The sequence below is a fragment of the Rutilus rutilus genome, assembly GCF_951802725.1.
Source record: "Rutilus rutilus genome assembly, chromosome: 17".
Lineage (NCBI taxonomy): Eukaryota > Metazoa > Chordata > Actinopteri > Cypriniformes > Leuciscidae > Rutilus > Rutilus rutilus.
The window spans coordinates 16,840,805-16,864,129 of record NC_140230.1 but is presented as its reverse complement, the minus strand read 5'-3'; the positions used below and the strand labels follow the sequence as shown (position 1 = coordinate 16,864,129).

At 37.5% G+C, this 23,325-nt stretch overlaps 1 protein-coding gene across 1 annotated transcript in view; it reads right to left on the bottom strand.

Annotated features, from left to right (window-relative positions):
- The window catches only part of cacng8b (calcium channel, voltage-dependent, gamma subunit 8b), a 29,134-nt gene extending 7,187 nt beyond the window's left edge, over positions 1 to 21,947 (bottom strand). Inside the window, exons 1-3 of the mRNA XM_084435586.1 lie at positions 21,558 to 21,947; positions 2,009 to 2,276; positions 1,565 to 1,789 (exon numbers count right to left, since the gene is read on the bottom strand). Of these exons, the coding sequence (XP_084291712.1) occupies positions 1,565 to 1,787 (223 nt within the window). The 5' untranslated portion in view covers positions 1,788 to 1,789; positions 2,009 to 2,276; positions 21,558 to 21,947. The remainder of the gene's footprint in view (positions 1 to 1,564; positions 1,790 to 2,008; positions 2,277 to 21,557) is intronic.
- Between the last annotated feature and the right edge of the window lie 1,378 nt (positions 21,948 to 23,325).

Sequence of the window (23,325 nt, the reverse complement as noted above, 5' to 3'; positions counted from 1 at the left end):
AGGGTTCAGGATGTGTGTAGGTTTTATGATACCATGTGTGTTAATTACCCAGACAGCAACATAGCGTCACACCTGGTACATGTGGATTCCACGCATACCAGATGTGGGCCGGATCTGGGCCGACACCATGTTGCCGTCTGGGTATCCTTAAATGCCATTTAAATGAAGAATTTAACTACTTTTGAAATGGTTTCATCGTTCATACAGGCATGTTAGCTATTTTCAGAACAATTTGAAGGCACTTGTGATTGTGAAAATAGATTAATAATATGCATTGTGAAGCTTGTGAGATCCTGTTAATTTAATGAATAATTAAAGAAAATAATAAACATCTTTTTGGAATTAAAAACATTGCCATGCCTGTAAAACGTTCCAAGGCAGGGGAAATGACTATCCTCTTGCGAGGGACCCTCTTCCTAAAATATAAATATTGAAAATAGTGTGATATTATAAAGATAACATTTTATATTGTCACCGCAATTATTATAGATACGTATACACTACCGTTCAAAAGTTTGGGGTATGAATTTTTTGTTCAATGAATGCTTTTATTCAGCAAAGACACTAAGGCCTGGTTTCACAGATGTGGCTTACGTAGATCAAGCCAGGATTAGGCCTTAGTTAAATTAGGACATTTAAGCTTTTTTAAACTTGCCTTGGAAAAAAAAAAACATTACTGGATTATCTTGAGACAAGTGGCAAGTTGCTTTCAGTTAAAACAGCTCAAACATGCATTTTAATCTGGGACTATCTGTGAAACCGGGCATAAACTGATCAAAATTGACAGTAAATACATTTATAATGTAACAAAAGATTTCTATTACAAATGAATGCTGTTCCTTTGAACTTTCTTGTCATCTAATAATCCTGAATGTATCGGTTTCCACAAAAAATAGTAAGCAGCACAACTGATTTCAACATTGATGATAAGAAGAAATGTTTCTTGAGCAGCAAATCAGCATATTAGAATGATTAGAAGGATCATGTGACACTGAAGACTGGAGTAAATTCAGATTTGCATCAGGAATAGATTACATTTTAAATTCGTTTCAAATAGAAAATGACTATTTTAAATTGCAATATTTCAAATATTACTGTTTTTCACAAACTTTTAAACAATTGTGTATACATATGCGTTTTTTATATATACACGAAATATAGGCACAATTTGAAACATCAAATTCTGCATACGTTTTAAAAAAGCATTTATCATTAAAATATGATATTTAATAATATTTAATCGATATATTAAGTTAACACTAACTATGACAGAAAATATTCATTTTCCCCATGGATACCAGTTTGAAAACCACTGATATAAAACTTAGGCACATATTTTTTAATGTAGGTTACATATCTATTTTTGATTTCCCATCTGATGTACTTTTGTTTGTTTATCAAACTGTGGCCTAGTATTTTTTTTAGTATAAACACTGCATCATCATAGGACTACCCTAATGGAGGCAAATATTAATAAATCATAACCCTCCTATTCTCCAAATAAGTGCACAGAAACACAGATGCCACCCCTACAATGTAACCAAGAGCCAAGATAGTGGCTGACCCTCCAGACAACAGATCCTCCACAGGCCAGAGTGCGTCAAGGCCCCGGGGTCCTTCTTGTCTTTATTATGGGGATCATCTTGTGAGTTGTTGGCGGTGCTGTTGCAGATGAGCGCCCGCGAGTACAGCCAATAATCTGTGCCGATAGCCACCGTCATCAGGCCAAAGGATGCGAAAGCACCCACGATGGTGAGAAGGATCTGAATGCCCTTCTCACACACCATGCCTACAGGAGAGAGGAAGAGATGCAAAGAGAGAGAGAGAGAGATACGGAAACATCACTGATTGTCCATCTATCTCTCCTTCAATTTGTTTTCTTTTATAGTATAGATATAAAGAGATGAGAAATGACTGACCTGCTTCTCTTTTTAGACTTGATTCTAATCATGCAACCTCAGCCTCAAGGCCATTCAATGCTTCAACCTGATTGGTCGAAATAGCTTACCTGATGGCGAGTTTCTGTCCTTCGACTCAATTTTGAAATCTTTCTTTTCCTCGTCAGATGAGAATGTGCTGTCCCCTCAATCCGGGCAGCATCCATCGACTGTCCTCGCACACTCCTTTTGTTCTTCCTGCACTCGTTTACTCCCCCGCTTCTCTTCTGACAGGTCGACCACAATGGAGAAGCTTGTGTTGGTCTCTGTGATCCCTTCTGTATGTATGCGGTCTTACTTTGCGTCAGTTCTGGTCATTGCTGATATATAAAACAAAACCTAGAGATACAAAAGGAAGAAAAGAGAGAGATTGGATTCTGCCGCAATTTCTTTGCCGCAAAAAAAAAAGAAAAAAAAGAAACTGTTTGGTGGAACTTTGGCAAGGAATGATTCTAAAGAACTTGGGGAGAAAGGAGCAAAGGCAGGTCTACACTGTTACCATAGTAACGCTGAATTGCAAAAGCTTGAGCATGGAGAGATGGGAGGGGGGCAGTGCTTTCATCCCTTGGGACGAGATAAGGGAATAACTGACAAACATGCAATTCAGCAACATTACATGAATTGGATCATTGCAATGAATCTGTAGAGACTCCCTGACCAAGCAAGAGGAAGAAGCATTACCTCACAGTGCTGGATGCTTTATGTTAACCACACCTATATGAGACACAGACGCATGCGAATACGCACACACACGCACACAATGAAAACCTATAAAACCAGAGGACAATCGTGCAGTACGCATAATTTAGCAAACATAATTTAGCAGACATAATGCAGGGCTGCCTTGGCTGTTAATAATTTATAATGCAATATGGCACAGCCATCAAAATGGGTTAAATCCTGTTCACATGGTGAGCCTCTGCAGTACAGATTTGTAGCGCTCATATAAAAATCCCTTCCGAGTCAAACATGGATGGACAATCTGAGCCGATTTCTAATGTGTCAGTGGCACATAAAAAAAAAACAAAAAACATAAAGATGCAGTTTTGTATGTTGTAGCCCAAACTATTCTAGCTAGAGACATTTATCAAGTGTAAGCTGTTAGATAAGATGACAGAGGCTGTAATAAAATAGCACAAAAAAACTAAATACAATCTGTACAAATACACAATGCAAAGTACCATTATATGACACATACAGTATACCTATCTTCAAGATGCTGTTAAAGAGAATTATTAGGATAATAGTCCTAAAAAGTACACTTTAGCATACTATTAAATAGAGTACTTATAATGGAAATAATCTAGTTTAAAATAATATACTTAAGTGTAAACTAAATGTAATGTTTTTGGACACTTAATTGCATGTAATTGCAAATAATGAAAATGTATTATAGTTTAAATTTATATTAAATAAAATTAGCTGAACTTTAGAGAGATTTTTTGACCCATTTTAAGTAGGACGTAAGTTCATCTTTATATGTCATATCATAATTACTCTTATTGTCTTTGAAATATGGTTTAAGTGTGCAGAATGTACTGACAAGCATTTTTGCTAAACTAATGTATACTTTAATGTAATTTGTATTGAAACTTGTATGTTTTCTGTTTATTCTATATTTATTTTATATATAATATAGTATAATTGATATTTTGTAATTACATATTTGTAATTAAGAATTTGCAATTTGGTACATTTAAAACTATTAACTTTAAATATAATATTGAATGACTGAAAATGACAATCGAGTACTTTACGTGCTTTTAGTATGTTAGTCAACACATCAAAATAACGTACTGCTTTAAAACACGACAAACAAGCATTACACCATAATGATTTAAAATGTACTTTAAAGTAAAAAAAAATTATTGACATTATCACAAAGTGTACTTGTAATTAGAGTACATTTTCATGACATGATGACCCACGGGTATACAGGAATAATAATCATAGAAAAACAATCACGTAAAACATTGACGTCTAACACCAAACAAAAAACTAAGGCTACGTTTACACATGGCCGGCTATTTTCATAAAAGGACATTTCACCCTCTCCGTTTTCCAAAATAACATTGTGCACACCTGTCAGTTTTCAGAAAAGTGTTTGTTTACACAAACCTGTGTATATATGCCGTCAGTAGCATGCCAAACCTGTAGGTGGCAGTGTAACGAGAAGCTCAAGCCCACGTTAGCCAATCAGAATCCCGAAAATAGCAACAACAGCAACGAATCACTTCCTCTTTCTCTTTTGAACAAGGTCACACTTTTGACGCAGTTGCAAGCTCTGTCGCATACTGTGACGTCGGCTGCCTAAAACCAGAGAATGTCTAATAAGGCGAGAAGTTTCACTCTCAGTACACTTCCGGCTTCTGAACTGGTTGCAGTTCCACTCTGGCCCCATATGAGGGCGCTCACAGGACGAGTGCAGAATGAATGGAGGTCTATGTCAGTATACCCATCAAAATCCACTTTTCTCAGGATATAATTTTTTGTCTAGTAATTTGAATATTGTATTCGAAAGGAGATGCAAAGAAATTACACATTGCTGGGTGTTAGATTTTTTAGAGTCACTTATTTGCTTTAAAAAGTCTTTTAAAGTGTCAATGACGTCATACACATCGTACGACCAGAGATACTGCTTTACGGCAATCCTTCAGTCACTTTGGTGCTTTCGCGCTCTGCACTTTCTTTTCTCTCGAGGCATCGACAACACAGCTGACACAGGTAAATACACATGCTAGAAGAGTTTTTGTTTTGTTTGTTTCTGGTCCCGCTTCGGATGCCACGATGCCATCAAGCGGTATCTCTGGTTGTAATCAGTCCTTCACTGACCAATCAGCGTTCATTAGCAGAATGCTAGCGTGTTATGGGCAACAACAACTCAACCTGTAAGAAATCGAAAGGACATAAGTACTCGTTCATTCAACTTTCGACCTATAACCCATGTTGTACTTGCAAAACCTACTATCGAATCTGAGATTTCTCAACGGCAATCGGGTGAAAGAGACAAATTTAGCCGTCTAGCCCCATAGACTCCCATTCATTCTGCACTCATGGGCGATCGCCCCCAGTGGAACTCTGGTGGAACTACAACCAAAATTCGGTACAATAGGACTTAATAGGGAGTGGGCAGGCTCTCTGTAGACGGGCTCTGCTAAAACTCAGTTTACTTTAACTCAGTTTTTCTCAGTTTACATGCAAACGTGCAAACAAAGTTTTCCAAAATCTCCACTCTGGCCGGAGTTTCTAGAAAGAATCGTTTTCAGAGGCGAATTCTCCGTTTGCGTGTAAACGAAGGGCACAAACGAAGGGAAATGTCTCAGTTTTTCAAAATAACCATGTACGTGTAAACGGTGCCTAAGAGAACTAAAGGCTTAAATACTCAAGGGAGACTAATCAACAGAAACTGAAACAGGTGCGTAACAATCAGTAACCAAGGAAACTAACTAGTGAATACAGGCAGAAAAGGCAAACCAAACTAAGGCCGCGTGTCCAGCAAAGCGTTTTTAGCCAGCTGAAAACGCTAGGCGCTCTGCTAAAAACGCTCAGCTGTGGGCGCTTGAGAGCGTTTTGGCAGCGCAGCGTTTTTTCAGTTGAGACGGTTGAGACCGAGACACTTGCTTGTTATGATACGGAATATCCGCGAAAGTCTTACTAGTATCTCATTTCACACATATTTTGTTTCTGTGTTGATTCTATATTAAAATGTCAATACAATGTAATGTATTTTCTCTGGCTCTTGATTTTGTTCCGTTATTATGATTGTTGTTGCCATCTGTTGACGTTTTACAAGCAGAATCATGTGGCGGACGCGGTTGGTCGGTGTGGTATTAGTCCCGCCCCTCCTCCACTGTGATTGGACGGTTGGGTAAAAAGTGACAGTGATGAGCGCTGCGTTTTACCAAAAGTTGAACATTCTTCAACTCTCGGCGACCAGTAAAAAACGCCGAACGCTCAGCGCTTCAGCGTAAAAAAGACGCTCAGCGCCTCGTTACGCTCATGGCGTTTTAAAAACGCGGCGCTCCCATTGAAAACAATTGAAAAAACTCGCCAGCCGCGAGTAAAAACGCTTTGGTGGACACACGGCCTAAGGGTATACGTTTACACGACAACGATGTACTAAAAACTTATTTTCGTATAAAGAAGACAACATTCCCCGTTCACATGGATCTGCGAAATCAATAAAAAAAATGCTGTAATATGCTGCCAGGCCAGTAGTTGGTGATGTGACTGAACACGAAATACACATGCGCATGACGTCACACTTTTTTGTAGTTTTCACGAAGACAATAACAGTATTGTTTTCAAAAACTTGCACTTGCACTCATTTTCAAAAGTGCAAGTTTCAGGCCCCCAAAACTCCATTGTCATGTAAATGAACTGCCAAAACGCATAAAAAGTTTTTTAGTTGAAAATGGTGTCATTTAAACGGACCCTCAAACACAAACAAACTGAACATAAACAGAGAATGTCTAATATGGCGAGAAGTTTCACTCTCACTACACTTCCGGCTTCTGAACTGGTTGCAGTTCCACTCTGATTCCATATGAGGGCGCTCACAGGACGAGTGCAGAATGAATGGAGGTCAATGGCGGTATACCCTTCAAAATCCACTTTTCTCAGGATATAATTTTTTGTCTAGTAATTTGAATGTTGTATTCGAAAGGAGATGCAAAGAAATTACACATTGCTGGGTGTTAGATTTTTTAGAGTCACTTATTTGCTTTAAAAAAGTCTTTCAAAATGTCAATCTGACGTCATTAGCAGAATGCTAGCGTGTTATGGGCAACAACAACTCAACCTGTAAGAAATCAAAACGACATAAGTACTCGTTTATTCAACTTTCGACCTAAAACCCATGTTGAACTTGCAAAATCTACAATCACATCTGAGATTTCTCAACGGCAATCGGGTGAAAGAGACAAATTTAGCCGTCTAGCCCCATTGACTCCCATTCATTTTGCACTCATGGCGAGCGCCCCCAGTGGAACTCTGGTGGTACTACAACCAAAATTCGGTACAATAGGGCTTAATAGGGAGTGGACAGGCTCTCCGTAGACGGGCTCTGACATAAACCTGGCAATTTACCTTTCGCCGGCCCCTCCCCCAAAACGGCCATTGTCCAATCACACATCATAGCAACCGTTACTATGTGAGCAGGTCCGACAAACATTAGCAAGATGGTGAAGCGTGCGCCCACGGCGTTTGTAAATCGGACACTAGATACCCCGAGAGATTGTCTGGAGGAGTTGTGTTCTTTCCATTCCCAAAGCCGAAAACACACCGTGAGCGATGCCTACAATGGATAAAACAGTGTGGACGGCCCCACTCCCAGGTTAATGTGTCGAACATTACGAAGCATAAATACGTCTGCTGGCTGTGGTGTCGATGGCTAACGTTACTTAAAGTTTTTTTTGTTTTGTTCTTCTGATCTGAAAAACTATCCTATCTGTTACTCAGAAAACATAATATTGTCTGAACCGCGAGTTTTATGATCCGTTGCCCCACTAATAAATATTATGGTCTCAACCGCGAGTTTTGTGATCTGTTGTCCCCCTAATAAATATTATGGTAAGTGCATTATTAAAGACAAGCAATGAAAGTTATTTAGATGCAAATTAAGGCTATGTCTGGTTAAACAGTTATTGTGTGATTTCGTTTATTGTGCGTTGTCAACCTGAAGCATGAATTTGAGAAAGAAAATCATTTTTGGAAGAAAATGCACCACATACTTTTGTCAATGATATAAGTTATAGCTAAAAGATTGTAAAAGCTTTCAGTTCACCCTGCCTAATTGTAGTTGAAAAGTCAAATTAAGCTTGATTAATGATATACTGTGACTGATCAGATAAACTACAGCATCGAGAATATAACTCCCATGTGTTTTGCAGCATTTAAAATTTTAGTCATAGTGTGTTATGCGAAAAAACACACATAAGAAATTATTGCTGACAGCACTTTTATTTTCAGAGAGTTTTTTCTTTCACACAAAAACACAACAGTGAGTGTCTTTCAATGCTTTTAAACACTTGCTTTCTTGTTCTTTGTCATATCACAAATTATGTGTATGAACACCGGTAAGCATTAGCCTCGACAGAGACGTAGATAGTAGTCGTGTCTCCTTCATTGCGTATTTTTATATTTTGAATATATCCCTCCACTGCATACTGTAACCCCTTTTGCCTCGATCTGGAGGATATCGCGGAGGTATTGCTCCAAAAATGGTCACTGACACGCACGGGTATACCTCTTCCCGTCATGGCAATCTGTCGCGCTGGTCGTGTTTGACCATTTGTTTGTCGGACGTAGCAACAGTAACTAAGGGGGGCGGGGCTCGGCGAAAGGTCAATTACCTTTAAGTGCAGTTAAAAAAAAAAAATACACATTTAAGATTTAAAATACACTACACCTGTAAATTTTATTCAATTAAGCACAATTCTTTTCACTACAGGGAAAGTTAGTCTAATATCTTAGAAAGGCTTTTTTTGTTTTGACTTTGTTATACAGTATGGCCACAGGTAAGGGTAAAGTTATTAATCCAAAAATACCAATAAAAATGTCTAGATAAAAGCAGATGGAGAAGCTTAAAATCTCTAATCTAATCTCTTCTCACACAGTGAATACAGTTTATTTTGATCAAGAATCTGGTAATAAAGCTATGAATAACGGAGACAGGAACAGTCTGTTTTCTCACTCTCAGTTGAGTCTCAGCAGGGAATAAACCATCATGTGACATTAACCTGTGTAAACTGGGTCTAAGTCTTCATCACTACAGCTCAAAGTCACATTCGCAGATCACAAACGCCTCTTTTCTAGCGGTGTAATCACTGATTAATGGTGCTTTATCACATTGCCAGCGTTGAAGAAGCTTTAAAACTTCATAAATGTAGGTTGCCAAGCTACTAATAAACAAAAATAGCTAACTGCATTGAGGCAATATTTTATTATCACAAACAGAAACCAACAAATACTAATGCTAAATACTAATAACTAATATGTGTTCATTTCATAAAATAAAAAATAAAGAGACTTCTGGGAACACTTTTTGCATTATAATAATATCTAGGCTGCATTCATTTGATCAAAATACAGTGAAAAAAAGTATTATTGTGAAACATTACAAAAATTTTAAATAACTGTTTTCTATATTAAAATATGTTGAAATGCAATTTATTTCTGTAATGGCAAAAGCTGAATTTTTAGCATCATTACTCCAGTCTTCAGTGTCTCATGATCCTTCAACAGTTGTGCTGCTTAATAATATTTTTGTGGAATTCTTTGATGAATAAGTTCAAAAGAACAGCATTTATTTGGAACATAAATAAACATTTTCTAACATTAAAGGGTTAATTCGCCCAAAAAAGAAAGAATTTTTTAAAACATTTACTCACCCTCATGTCGTTCCAAACTCATAAGACTTTCATTCATTCAACACAAATGAAGACATTTTTATTGAAATCTGAGAGATTTCTGTCCCTCTATTGACAACTACGCAACTACCGCTTCAAAAAGTTCATAGAGATCGTAAAACTTTTTGAAGCGTCAAACTGGTAGTTGTGTTGCTGTCAAAAGAGGGACAGTAAAATATCTTCCTTTGTGTTTCTAAGATGAGTGAAAGTATTATGGTTTTGGAGCGACAAGAGGATGAGTAAATCATGACAGAATTTTCTTTTTTGTGTGAACTAACCCTTTAAATATCTTTACTGTCAATTTTGATCCATTTAATGCATCATTGCTTAATGCAATCATTAATTCTTCTTTAAAAAAAAATCGTACAGACCCTAAACTTTTGAACAGTAGTGAACAATACAGCAGAAGTTCTCAACTGGCGGGTCAAAACCCCAAAATGGGGTCTGTTCTCATTGAGTTGTAGACGGCAGGGAAATACATTGCTAATGCAAAAAACAAAAACAAAAAAATATATAGAATGCACCTATAACAGTGTAGAATGTAGCAAAAATACAAAATTAAATAAATAAGGCACTCAATCAAACTCTTCTCTACATGATTTCATATACAATGCTAAGGTGCAATGCGTTTCATGCAAAGAATAATTGGCTGCGCATAGCATGACACCATCAAATTTCAAGCTATATCAACACAAAACAAATAAATAAACAATGATGTTGCATATTCTAATCGAGTCTATGCAGTTCATCATAATATAATTAAAAAGTTTCGCATTAAGGATATTTTGGATAAATCTGGGTCCGAAAAAAAAAAATAATCAACTGAGAACCACTGCATTATAGCATTCACAATGTCATAGACACATAACAAAATATAATTATTTCCTCAAAAGAAGAATTATATTCCGCCCACAAAAACACTGCCCAAAACAGCAAAAGTGTTACAGATTAATAATAGGCCTAGGCCATTTTTTTTTTTTGTAGTTCACAAAAGGCCCAAAAGGCCAGTGCGATGTCCTGAGGCGTTTAACTCCACCTCTGCAAGAAACATTAACTGGGGCTGTATGAAATACACTCTTCTTCTATATGTCAAAGTAATAAGCCTGAGAGTCACTCAGAAGACAGTCAGCAGCTTTCAGTGTCTGTTTCAGTCTGATGCCTCTGCTATGTTTAAACTGAAGAGCATCAAAGTGAGAACCACACACAACACCTCTTATGAAGCAGATTGTCTCTGTGTTTCCAAAGTCTGCCACTTACTATCGCAGTAAATACAAACATTTGGCTTGGCAGACCACAAAAAAAATGATTTACATCTATTTATAATCACACAAGGACAAGGAAAAAAAAACAGCAGAGATCCTGTTCTCATGAGACGGTCACATAATCAGCGGTGCTTCCATTCATAACTTCCCAGTTATTGCAGTCATGCGAGATTTGATTTGCAAGGCTTGGGGGGAGGGGGAAAGAAGTGACACAAAATAACTCATTTCCACCATCATTACTTCCTCACCATACATTCGACATGTCAATGTGTATGTCAAGTAACCGATCAAAATTACAGACAATTAATACACCATTCAGACAAATCATGTCATGACTGTGAAAGGCGAAGCCGTAATTATGGGAAACGCGTCCAATTATTATGACTCGTGAATCAAAATAATTAGCACATAAGTCCCTGCTGCAATCATGACAAAGAGCGTCAATTATGACCTCTTTTGCGTCGCTCGGAAGAGAGGGAGAACGAGCGTGAGACAGAGGCAGACAGAGAGAGAATGGACAGAGCAAAAGCAATATAATCATGGAGAGTGCGAATGACATCAAACAAAAGCGAGCGCACTGAAGTTTGAAACACCGTTGTGCAAAGAAACACTTGAATGATTCACTTTGAAAAGTGAATAGCATTATACATCAAATGAATGCAATGAAACACTACCTTCACCTTTCTGTTTGGATGAATGTAGCGCTACTGCAGCATCATCATCGTCACGCTGACGGCGTGAGACCTCACTGAGCTGAGAGATGACATCGTTAATGAAGGATTAGAGTATAACACCTGATCCTCTCATTTCCACACACCCTTTATAACACCCCTCACATTCACACTACACTTCTTGACTGTGGTCATCATACCACACTCTCTTTCTGCCAGCCTCCCCTCCAGTGTGCTCAAATTGTGGCCATTGTGTACGTCCAACTCACACTTTGTGCTAGGCTATCCACACAAAATGAATGATGTGTGTGTGTGTGTAGCCTTATCACGTTTCTTCCGATTGAATTTTGAAACATCGTGTTCCTTAAGCTTGAACAGTAGAGCATAGCACTAGCAAGGTCATGAGTTCGATTCAATGCTTTGAACTGATTAAATGTACAAAAGTTTGGTGTCGGTAAGAGGTGGAATGTTTTGAAAAAGGTTTTTATTTATTTATTTATTTTTTTACCAAGGCTGACTTTATTTGACCAAAAATACAGTAAAAACAGTAATATTGTGAAATATTATTACATTTTAAAATAACTTTTTTATTTAAATATATTTTAAAATCGAATTTATTCCTGTGATGCAAAGCTGAATTTTCAGCATCATTACTCCAGTCTTCACACGTGATCCTTCAGAAATCATTCTAATATGCTGATTTGCTGCTCAATAAACATTTCTTACTATTATCAATGTTGAAAACAGTTGTACTGCTTAATATTTTTTGTGAAAACTTCAAAAGCACAACATTTATTTAAAATAGAAATCTTTTGTAACATTATACATGTCTTAACTGTCACTATTGATACATTTAAAGGGATAGTTCACCTAAAAATTACAAATTTGTCATCATTTACTCACCCTCATGTTGTTCCAAACCTGTATGAGTTTCTTTCTTCTGTTGAACACAAAAGAAGATATTTTGAAGAATGTTGGTAACCAGACAGTTGATGTACTCCATTCACTTACATAGTAAGAAAAAATACCATGGAAGTCAATGGGGTGCCGTCAACTGTCTGGTTACCAACATTCTTCAAAATATCTTCTTTTGTGTTCAACAGAAGAAAGAAACTCATACAGGTTTGGAACAACATGAGGGTGAGTAAACAGAAAAACAGATGACAGAACTGTAATTTTTGGGTGAACTATCCCTTTAATGCATAGGCCTACATGCTCAATAAAAGTATTAAATCTTACCACAAACTTTTGAACAGTTGAGTATTTTACCTTAAATGCAATGCCGATATTAAAAGTGTTGCCAAATGTGAAAGATTATTTGATTCTGCATTCTGACATTTTAATTGTATTTACTTAAGAATGGATCTATAGCTATTTTATTTTTTCATTAGTAAAGGTAATTAAGTTTAGGCTAGTCTCGCATGCCCTTAACTAAATAGCATTAGGTCTAGTTCCCACTGCAGCTTATTCTGGCTGACCTGTCTACTGCCGCCTGCCTCCTTTTAACTATCTTTGACAAACGACAGACCGGAAGTCAGTAATTTCCAGTGGACAATATTACAGGAACTTTTGCAGTAAGACCTTATGCAAACTCGACCAGATGTGATGTAAAGCCTATTCTAATCAAAACTAAAAGCGCAAGGTGAGAATTACTAAAATATTAGCTTTAAACATTATTTCTGTATTATTAGTAGATATACATGATTATGTCTGAAATAATAATTTATTACATAATTATTTACATTGATCAGCACTACCTACTTTGCTTTTCTTTCAGATGTGTTGGCAATCATGTATGTATATTTATTTTTCATTAATTTTACCATGGTGAATAAGCAGAGAGCATAAACAAATGTGAAAGTTCCAAGCGAATGCAACTGCAACAATTGTATGTAAATGTCGAGGATAGCGGAAAGTCGGCTTTAGACTGGAACAGACCTGTTACATGTCTGGTCGACATGTAGAGTAACCAACCACAGTTTGCATTGTTTTTAAGTGCTGTTTAAGAGCATGTTTACATGAAATAGAATATACCACCACAACACACTGGAGCAAAAATATTATGTGGCTGTCTCAACAAACAGAAATCACTGAGGAAAAAGCAGGAAATGTGTAGACTGATTCCACGATCATATATTTTGTCCCTCCAAATGCAGAAAGTACATTAATACAGACATAACTCAGAAAATAAAGCGAAATCTGAAGTTTTGCTTGTGGATATCTTGCCATTAAGTGACTCAAATCTTTGAATGTATCTTTTAAGTTTTAATAGCATCTGAGGCTGAGAGATGGGAAATTTGATTATTTTCCTTGAACTGGTTATTTCGGACAGTTTGTTTCAATGAACCAGTTCCAAAAAACCCAGTTCACTAGTTCGTTTACGTAATCACACGATAACGTCACAAATACATAATTCTATCATTAAAGCACCCAATAATTATGTGCAACGTGGATATTTTACATGTCTAAAGCATAAAAAGTGAATAAACTAGTCTTACTCAACTCACCTTTTTACATAAACCATTAAAAACCTATAAAACCTCATTCATTTCGACCCCTCACTCAAGTCAACTACTTAGTTTGTGCATGCTCGTATCAGCAGCTCATTGGTCATTTCCAGCTCTAGTCATCTCTAAAGTCAGTTAAAAGAGACACGATCGATTTATATATGATGAACAGATTGAATTTAGGCTTTTATTCACATATAAACATTCATCAACTCACACATCAGTTATGATAAACGGAAGCTCAAGCATGTAAACTTGACCTGTGAGAACCAATGAGGTTCATTCTCATGTGTTACGCAGTTTGAGCTTCCGTAAGAACCAATGAGATTAATTATCATGTGTTACGCGGCACGTTTGAGCTTCCGCAAGAACCAATGAGTTTCATTACCATGTGTTACATAGCATGTTTGAGCTTCTGCACGGACCAATGAGGTTCATTCTCGTGTGTTACACAGCGGCAGCGTGTTTGAGTTTGTTCTCACGCGTCAATCAAGTTCGGCTGAGCTTCTGTTTATGTTCGCTGCTCAATGTTAATATGTGAATAAAAGACTCAATTAAATCTGTTCATCATGATAAAGCGATCATGTCTCTTCAGAAAATGGACTAAAGCATCCGATTCATATGTATTAGTTTTACGATTTCTTTATGAACGCTTTGAAGCATCAAAGTGGTAGTTGCGTAGATGTCAATGGAGGGACAGACAGCTCTCAGATTTCATCAAGAAGATTTCCATTTGTATTCCTAAGATTAAAGAAAGTCTTAAGGATTTGGAACAACATGAGGGTGAGTAAATAATAGCAGAATATTCATTTTTGGGTGAATTAACCCTTCAACCTGCAGTTGAAATCAAAGTTATTACATTAATTGGTAATTGGAATTATAACCCCCATTGCAAATCAGGTTTATTGGCAAAATTAACAGACTTTCAACTGTTTGCAATGAACAACAATTCAAACAAAAGTAATTGAAATAGCTCAAACCAACACATTTTGCAAGTGGTTCCCCCAAATTCAACTGAAAAATTCAACTTTTAATTACTTCTGCAGTCTCAAAATTATTCAACCCCTTCATGTCAAGCATTTACTTCTTGCATTTACTTAGTTTACTTCTTAGTAGAACACTCTTTTGCTGTTACGACCTGCTGTAAACGAGATGTATAACCAGACACCAGCTTCTGGCAGTGTTTCTGAGGAATCTTAGCCCATTCCTCATGAGCTATGGCCTCCAGTTCAGTAATATTCTTGGGTTTGCGTGCTGCAACCGCCTTCTTCAAATCCCACCAGAGATTTTCTATGGGGTTCAAGTCAGGTGACCGTGAAGGCCATTGTAGAATCTTCCAGGACTTTATCTGCAACCAAGCCTTGGTGGAATTTGAGGTATGCTTGGGATCATTGCCCTGTTCTGGAAGGTCCAAATGACAGCCAAGCTTCAGCTTCATCACTGATGGCTTGAAGTTTTCTCCTAGGATTTCCTGATACTTTAATGAATCCATCTTGCCTTCCACACGCTGCAGGTTTCCAGTGCCAGAGGATACAAAGCAGCCCCAGAGCAGCACCGAGCCCCACCATGCTTAACTGTAGTTGTTATTTTCATGTTAACTGAGTGTTCTTTTCAGCATATGCTTCATTCTTCTTCCTCCAGACATACCGCTGATCCATAGGACCAAAAAGTTCCAAGTTTTGTTTCATCACTCCTCAGAACAGAATCCCAAAACTTCTGTGGCTTATTTATATGATTTTTGGGTCAGTAGATGTGTACGTCTCTGAGTTCCAGCATGTGTTTAGTGCACGCCTTACTGTGCAAGCTGAAACCTCAGTGCCTGTTGCCACAAAAGTCTTGCTGCAGGTCTTTTGCAGTCACTCAAGGTTTTTTTCTGAACCTGCCTTCTCAGAAATCTGGTTGCAGCCGTTGATAGCTTCCTTTTTCTGCTCCATCCAGGTAGTGTAACCACTGTTCCTTTAACTTTGAGCTTGCGAACTATGCTTCCAACGGTGTCTCTAGGAACATTTAGTTCCTTCGCTATCTTTTCACGAGTTCACACGTACATGAAATCAGATATAGTAATTTATGCATATTTGGCATGCTGTCTGAGGGAGGGCTCCGAGCTTGGAATTTGGCCCAAACCAAGAGTACTCACCTCTTTTGACTGGGATAGAAAGCCAGCCAAGAGTGAGGTAATGGGGTGGTGGAGGGATGCTGTGAAACTGTCATGGGACAGAGGTAAGGGAAGGCTATATTTATACCTGCTTCCTCTTGTGCTGATTGGTTGATTACCTGAACAAGATCCTCCCGAACTTTGTAACATAAAACTTCATTTTGTATCCCGTTCCTTGTTTGTGAAGGGTGATGATATCTTCTCTTAACTTTTAGTACCATTCAGTTGACTTAGCCATATTTCTAACATGCAGCCAAACGTGACACTCAACAAACCTAGCCAGTTCAGATATTTCATGTGTTCTAGCTCAAGCACACCTGGTGCAACTAATGAAGCCCTTGCTTAAGACCACACCTGTTTTGCAGATTTGTGCTGTTGTGAGGGATTCTATTCGGGGGTTGAATAATTTCTGTAAATTTTGCCAATAAACCTTACTTACAATTTACAACTGTATCTCTCGGGCATTGGTGATTCATCAGCACTTCTCTCACATTGTGTCTTTGATAATTCAAATGTAATGAATGTGACACACGTGAACTGTGCACACACACATAGAGACATTGAAAGATTCAGACATGACATGAAATGAGGTGTTCATTTCAGATCATGTTTCCTCTCAAAGAATGAACTCTTTGCTAAATCTTTAACTAATTAGTTATTTAGCTGACACATTTTTTCAAAGTGACTTACAGTATAGTTTTTGTTAAATGCATCGTCTCCCCCAAGCAACTTTAGTTAAAGTGGCTTGCTCAAGAGCACAATAGTGATGGATAGTTAATGGATCGCCTGTTTCTCTTACCAGCCAAGCTCGAGCTGACATGACCAATATTATGAATGTGTAACTCTGTGAAAAGACAAGAGCTGCGATTGCACATGCAATTTGCATAATATCAATATCCATAAGGCTTTCAGGAAGAGGTCACCTTAAATATTCAAATTCAACAGTCAGAACACAGCACAAAGCACAAGATCACTTATAGTTTAATAATACATCAATTTAAGCCCCACAAGAACAGTAAACAGCCAATTCGTGCACTGATCTACTGTTATTTATTAAATTAATCACAGTATCAAACTTGAAAAAATGATTCAGTTGATCCAATAGATTCATTCAAAAATACATCTACACTATTCCAAAACTGGCACCACAAACCAGCATAAATGACCACATATACTAATGTTCAAAAGTTTAGAGCTACAGTAATTAATCTTCAGCGAGGATGCATTAAAATTGATCAAAAGTGACGGTAACACTTTTCAATGTTTCAAAAGATTGCTACAAAAGATTTCAAATATATGCTGTTTTATTTATCAAAGAATCATAGTTTCCACAAAAATATTAAGCAGCAACATTAAACATTAAAAATACAAAACGTTTCTTGTGCAGAAAATCAGTATTTTAGAATGATTTCTGAAGGATCATGTGACACAGAAAACTAGAGTAATGATGCTGAAAATTCAACTTTGCCATCACAGGAATAAATTACATTTTAAAATGTACTAAAATAGAAAACAATTACTGAAAATTGCAAAAACTATTGCTAAAAAAAGTTGTACTGTAATATTGATTAAATAAATGCAGCATTGGTGAGAACTTCTTTCAAAAACATAAATGTTTGTGTTTGGTAAGATTTTTTAGAGTGTATATGTATGTAATATCACTACATGTGGCTAAAACTGAATTTCACCAAAAAGTTGCTGTTATTAAATATGAGTGAACTTAAAACCAAACTAAACAGTTTGATTCATTAAATTCACATCTCCTCGTATTCAGACAACACAACCAAGCACATCTAGCTTTAATTCCTAACCATAGAATAAATCTCCCCTGCACTCACATCATTTTAAGGGCATCTGATAGGTGTTTGAATTGTACAGTAGCAGGCAGTACAGTACTACTCAGGTATATTCCTTCTAATACATTCATAATTATGTGTTTCTTTTATTTCAGTAAATTTCTTTTCAGATAAACTTGCCAGGGGGCAGTTGCTCAATGAACGATGAACAATCATATAGTTCCAGTTATGCGGCAGTATCTGTAAAGGAAGCTCGAAGGGAAAGAGAGCGAGTGAGTTTTTTTCGTTTAGTTTGCTTAACCTGGATGTCCGTATCTCCTCCCACAAGCAATTAACAGTCTCTAAACAAGTGGCATTACCTTGTTTCTTAATTCCTTTTGAGATCCAGACAAAGAATGTATGAACCGACTGAATGAATCATTTTCTCTTGCTTACAGCTTGCTATAGGTTCTGTTTGATGACTATGCATGAAGGCAACAAATGATCACAGTCTCTTGCACTCGCGTCTGTATTTAAGGTATTTAATTATTCTCATTCCATGAAAGTTTCAGTCCCAGTTGGGACCGATGAAAGGGAGAGTTAATTATCACAGCTCTAAGGACAATCCAAAAGCCTCAATGGGTGTGTATGAGGAAATGTGAGTGTATCTGTTCAGTTTGATCCCACACTAAATTAGAATCTGACAATTCTGAGATGATATATCCCGTTCAAATTAAGTCTGCATTTATTTGATAAAAAGCACAGTATTATTACATTTTTAAACAACTGTTTTCTATATTAATATATTTTAAATGTAATTTATTCCTGTGAACGTAAAGCTGAATTTTCAGCATCATTACTCCAGTCTTCAGTGTCACATGATCCTTCAGAAATCATTCTAATATGCTGATTTTCTGCTCAAGAAACATTTCTTATTATTATCAATATTAAAAAGAGCATTTATTTGACTTATTTTTTTGGAACAATATATTAATATATCAATTTAATATATATATTATATTATTTGATCACATGACAATGATTTTGCTCTGCTAGATTCAATTGACTGCATGCTGATGGCAGATTTCTGTAGGATTTTAATCTAAAATGCTTCAAGAACTCTCAAAAATGTTTCTTTCACGAATTCACACTTACAAATAATCCGATCGAGCAAAGAGTGCGTGTATTTGGCGTGCTGTCCGAAAAACAGGGCTTTGAGCTCAGTATTTTGGCCTGAATCCAGAGTGCTCCCCCTGTATTCCTGGCTGTGGTAGGAACCAGCCAAGAGGGATGCTGAAAACTGTCGAGGACTGTGTATATTTGGCCTCCTCTCATGCTGATTGGATAGACGTGTTAATTGCTGATTGGAATGACGTGTTGATTGGATAGATCATTTGAACGTGTTCCTCCCGAACTTTCTTAATGAAACATCATTTATTAAATATCACTATTGGCATCAACTGCTTGAAAAAGACATCAGTCATCTCTGCCAAAAATGGTTTAAAATTAGTACTATTGCATCATTGCACTAGGGTAAAAGTAAGCACACCGCAAACAGATGTTGCCTGACTCATCTGATGTCACTGTCTGTTAAAAAGCCACAGTAATACAACCATGAACTGCACTGACCATAAACAGTCAATATATGAACAATAGCTTACTTCTAAATCTGTTCTAACAGTGTAAACCTCATCACTGATGTAGTTTGTGAGAAAAACTCTTTTGCCGGTGTTGTTGCGAGGATATAGCTTTGCTATAGACAGCATTGATCGAGGGTATGAGGGGTCAGTTCACTCCACTTTGTTTTTCTGCTGCAGTATGGCTGTTTTAAAAGCTGTATTGGTCTAGTGGGAAAGAACAAGTGTGGCTGGGAAAGTGTCACGACTAACACAATGTGCACTTCATGGGATGGCATAGAAAAGAGAAGCCAATTGCTAAAACAATCCATGTCTCGATCATATTTCACCATTTATCGGTTTCAAAACCATGCAGAGACTTCCACTTGCAAATATAAAACCTGTCATTTACAGCTGCAGGACTCCTTATTTTTACAGTTCACTTCTTTAAATTATACGGAGAATAAAGGAGATAATCTCAGTCAGGGGTCCGCTCTTTAAAAAATAGCAAAAAGGCCGTCCGCTGGGGTTTCTTTTCCTTTGTTGTATTCTGAAATGCTCTCAGTTCCTGTATAGATCGTGGGAAAATGGTGTTGGTACAGCAATGCTGACACAGGACTCTTCAGAGTATTACATAATTATGATCCCAGGAGACGCAATCTGCTTAAACAGAATCCTCCAACGGAGAGCGATACAACCTGAGCCCTTACCAGGTGCTTTCTTTCATTTAAACATTTCTGTGTGGTCATAGGCCATGTAAAAACGGTGGAGGAACATCTTAGGCTTCCTGTGAGCACACAACTATGATGATTAAGGTTTGTGTGCCAAAGCCAGACGCTGCCATCACTAGCTTGTGCTGTGTGATTTTTAACTGCTATCTGATTCATTCATTTTATTACAGTGTATCGTACAATATGACACTGAATGGGAGACATATTACTACTTGTAAACTGGGCAGGTGAAATCAAAGTGCAGATAAGCAATATTGCCACACATTCATAGTGAGAGTTGACAGGAATCCACCGTAAGTCTTTTTTAGTAACATTTACAGTAAAAACAGGCAGCTCTAGCTGCCAGAATGTTGCTGTAAAAATACACAGACACTGTTAAAGGCATTATGGGATGGCATTTTTAGTGACAGTATACTTTAAACTTTGTAATTACCGGTAGGTGAAGTTCTGCTACTGTATGTATGCATATAATAAATTTATATGTTAATGCACCGACCTGTTTCAGCTATTAATAGCTGCTTTTTACAGTGCAACGTAACAGAGGGACAGTGATGTCTTAAAGTTCACGAAAACTGTCAAATACAACCGTAAAACATAAACTAATACATTTAAACATAAATCACCTGATAACTAAAAAAGAAACTTTACTAAAAATTTGGTTAACAACATTTGCCAGTAGAATTAGCCTATGTATAAAATGGCCACTTAAAACTTACATGTAACCAATTAACAGGATTTTAACATCCAGAAGCCTTTATGTAGGCCTCTGTCATCTATCAGTGTGACCAGTGCATCTTTTTTCCTTTGAAAATTGCCTGATGCTGAAATAGAGGCCTCTTGACAGCAAAAGCCATGTTCCTAAGGTCACATGATGTGATTGAAACGCATGGATCAAACATGCACGAGCAGGGCTGTGAAAAGGTCCAGCTCGTGATCAGTGAGATCAGATAAATGGTCAGGGTGAAGTGTGGGAGTTGACAGGGGGAGGCTGGGCGCTGATGCGAGCCGCAGTGCATTCATTAGAGGAGCCCGACACCGAAAATGGACGCCTTTCTCTATAAAAAGCCCTTCATTCTCGCTTCAAAAAGCTAAAAGGACAGGATGTGTCCAATGGGCCACAACAGACTTGTTCTAGAAGTATATCAGTGATATCAGTGTGTTTGTTTCATCGAGCTCCAGATTAGAGGAGTTTATGCTGCACATGCATAATGAATGCGAGGATGCGCTTGCAGATCCACTGTGAAGACGATTTCATCATTTATCACATTTTTCCCCGTTCGGTTTGATTTAACACACATTTGCAGATACAACCACACGCAGGCGAAAAGCTTTGAGAAAATCGACAGCTGAGCTTTGCAAGCTTGCATTTTGGCATCGATTGACCGCTCTTTACATTCCACATGGACACACACATGCAAACGGAAACATCCAAACAGCCCCCAAAAATCACGAGCACACACGCAGACTACAGAAAAATCTGAGATTATTGCTTACCAGTTTAGTTTGTCTCCGGTTTGAAGACCGTCGCGCTCCCAAAGAGGAAGACGAGGACAGATAATTGCATATCAAGAGAAATGGACTGTAAACGAGTTAGCAAGCAAAGAAAAGAATGGCGGGGTTTGCTCGTCTCGGGGACTGACGCTTTTAAAATGTCGTCAAGTAATAATAATAATAAAAAAACAAGTTACAAATGTGAATCTCTCTCAAGACAGATAGTATATAGGAGAGATATTCAACGCGCACACGTTCCCACGTCACTCGAACACGGATTTGTCTAGAGCGCGTGTAGCCAATGCGTGTGCGCGACTGCGTCTCCCCCGCCCGCGCCGCAACCCTTCACTCGCTCTATCCGTCCCTTTCCTTACCCCCTGAGTGTGTTTGTGTGTGTGTGTGTGTGTGTGTGTGTGTGTGAGAGAGAGAGAGAGAGAGAGAGAGAGAGAGAGAGAGAGAGAGAGAGAGAGAGAGAGAGAGAGAGTCGTAAGCAACTTGTCGCATACCAAATCCTGGCAGACCAGACGAAATATTCGCGCCATTGTGCTTTTGAAATTGAAGCCTTTTTCCCGACCTCAAATAAACACCATCTCCTGGGACAGATGATTCACAATGTGGGCACTCAAGCCCAAGTGTGAGTGTGGTCCTGGTTTTCGTTATGGGGACCTAATGTCCCCAAGTATAGTAATACCAGAAAATTTTGACCTTGGGGACATTTTTTGGTCCCCATGAGGAAAACAGCTTATAAATCATACGAAATGATGTTTTAAAAATGTCAAAAATAGGCTAGCTAAATCTTTTCTGTGATGGGTTAGGGGTAGGGTTAGTGTAGGGAGATATACTATAACGTACAAAAACCATTACGCCTATGGAATGTCTCCATAAAACAGGGAATGCCAACGTGTGTGTGTGTGTGGGTGTCTCGGGATTTACCTGCATTTTGGGGACCAAATGTTCCCACAAGAACAGTAGCTACAATGTGAAATCGCATCCACATGCACGTAATTTTACATACTTCACAGCAGTTGGAATATTCCTTAGGAATCAGCATATTCAACTAAAACGTGCATTTCGATATTTTCTCTTTCTCTTGCCATTTATTTATTTATTTGTATTTTGCACAATGATTTAATCAATATATTTTCCTTGACTAAAGCAAACAAGAACCCAATGAACTGCAAAATGTAGGTTAAGAAATGCTTTTATGTGTCTGTATGTTGATTTATTGATCACTTCTTTTAATGTTTGTAATAAATAAATAAATAAACAAACAAATAAATATATCTTTCATTTATAAAATAAATCTTACCTGACTTACCTGCCAACTGTCTATATCTAATATCACACAGAATAACATTTGTTTGGACATGCACAGCTATAAAATTCCAGTTATGGTTTGCGTTTACATTACCAAAAATTCCATCCGTTTACTCAAGTTTTTAGAAACCAGAATATTCGCTTAGCCAAATCCCTTTATGACAATAGTAATGTAGTAATAATATGCATTTACATGATATTTACATAATCGTAATATGACAATTTGCTGATATATTTCGGAATATGTTTACAAATTCAGTCATAGCGGGAAAATAAATAAACATTCAGAGTAACGTTTCAGTGAAAATGTTAAAATGCGACAAGCTTTAGGGGATAGAAAATATCATTAGCAAAAGAAGTCGACGTAAAGCCCCCACCATAATAGAAACACAAGCAACATGCTCAACATATTGGTTTTTGCCTTTGCAGGAGATAAGAGAATCAGGCATCTTGG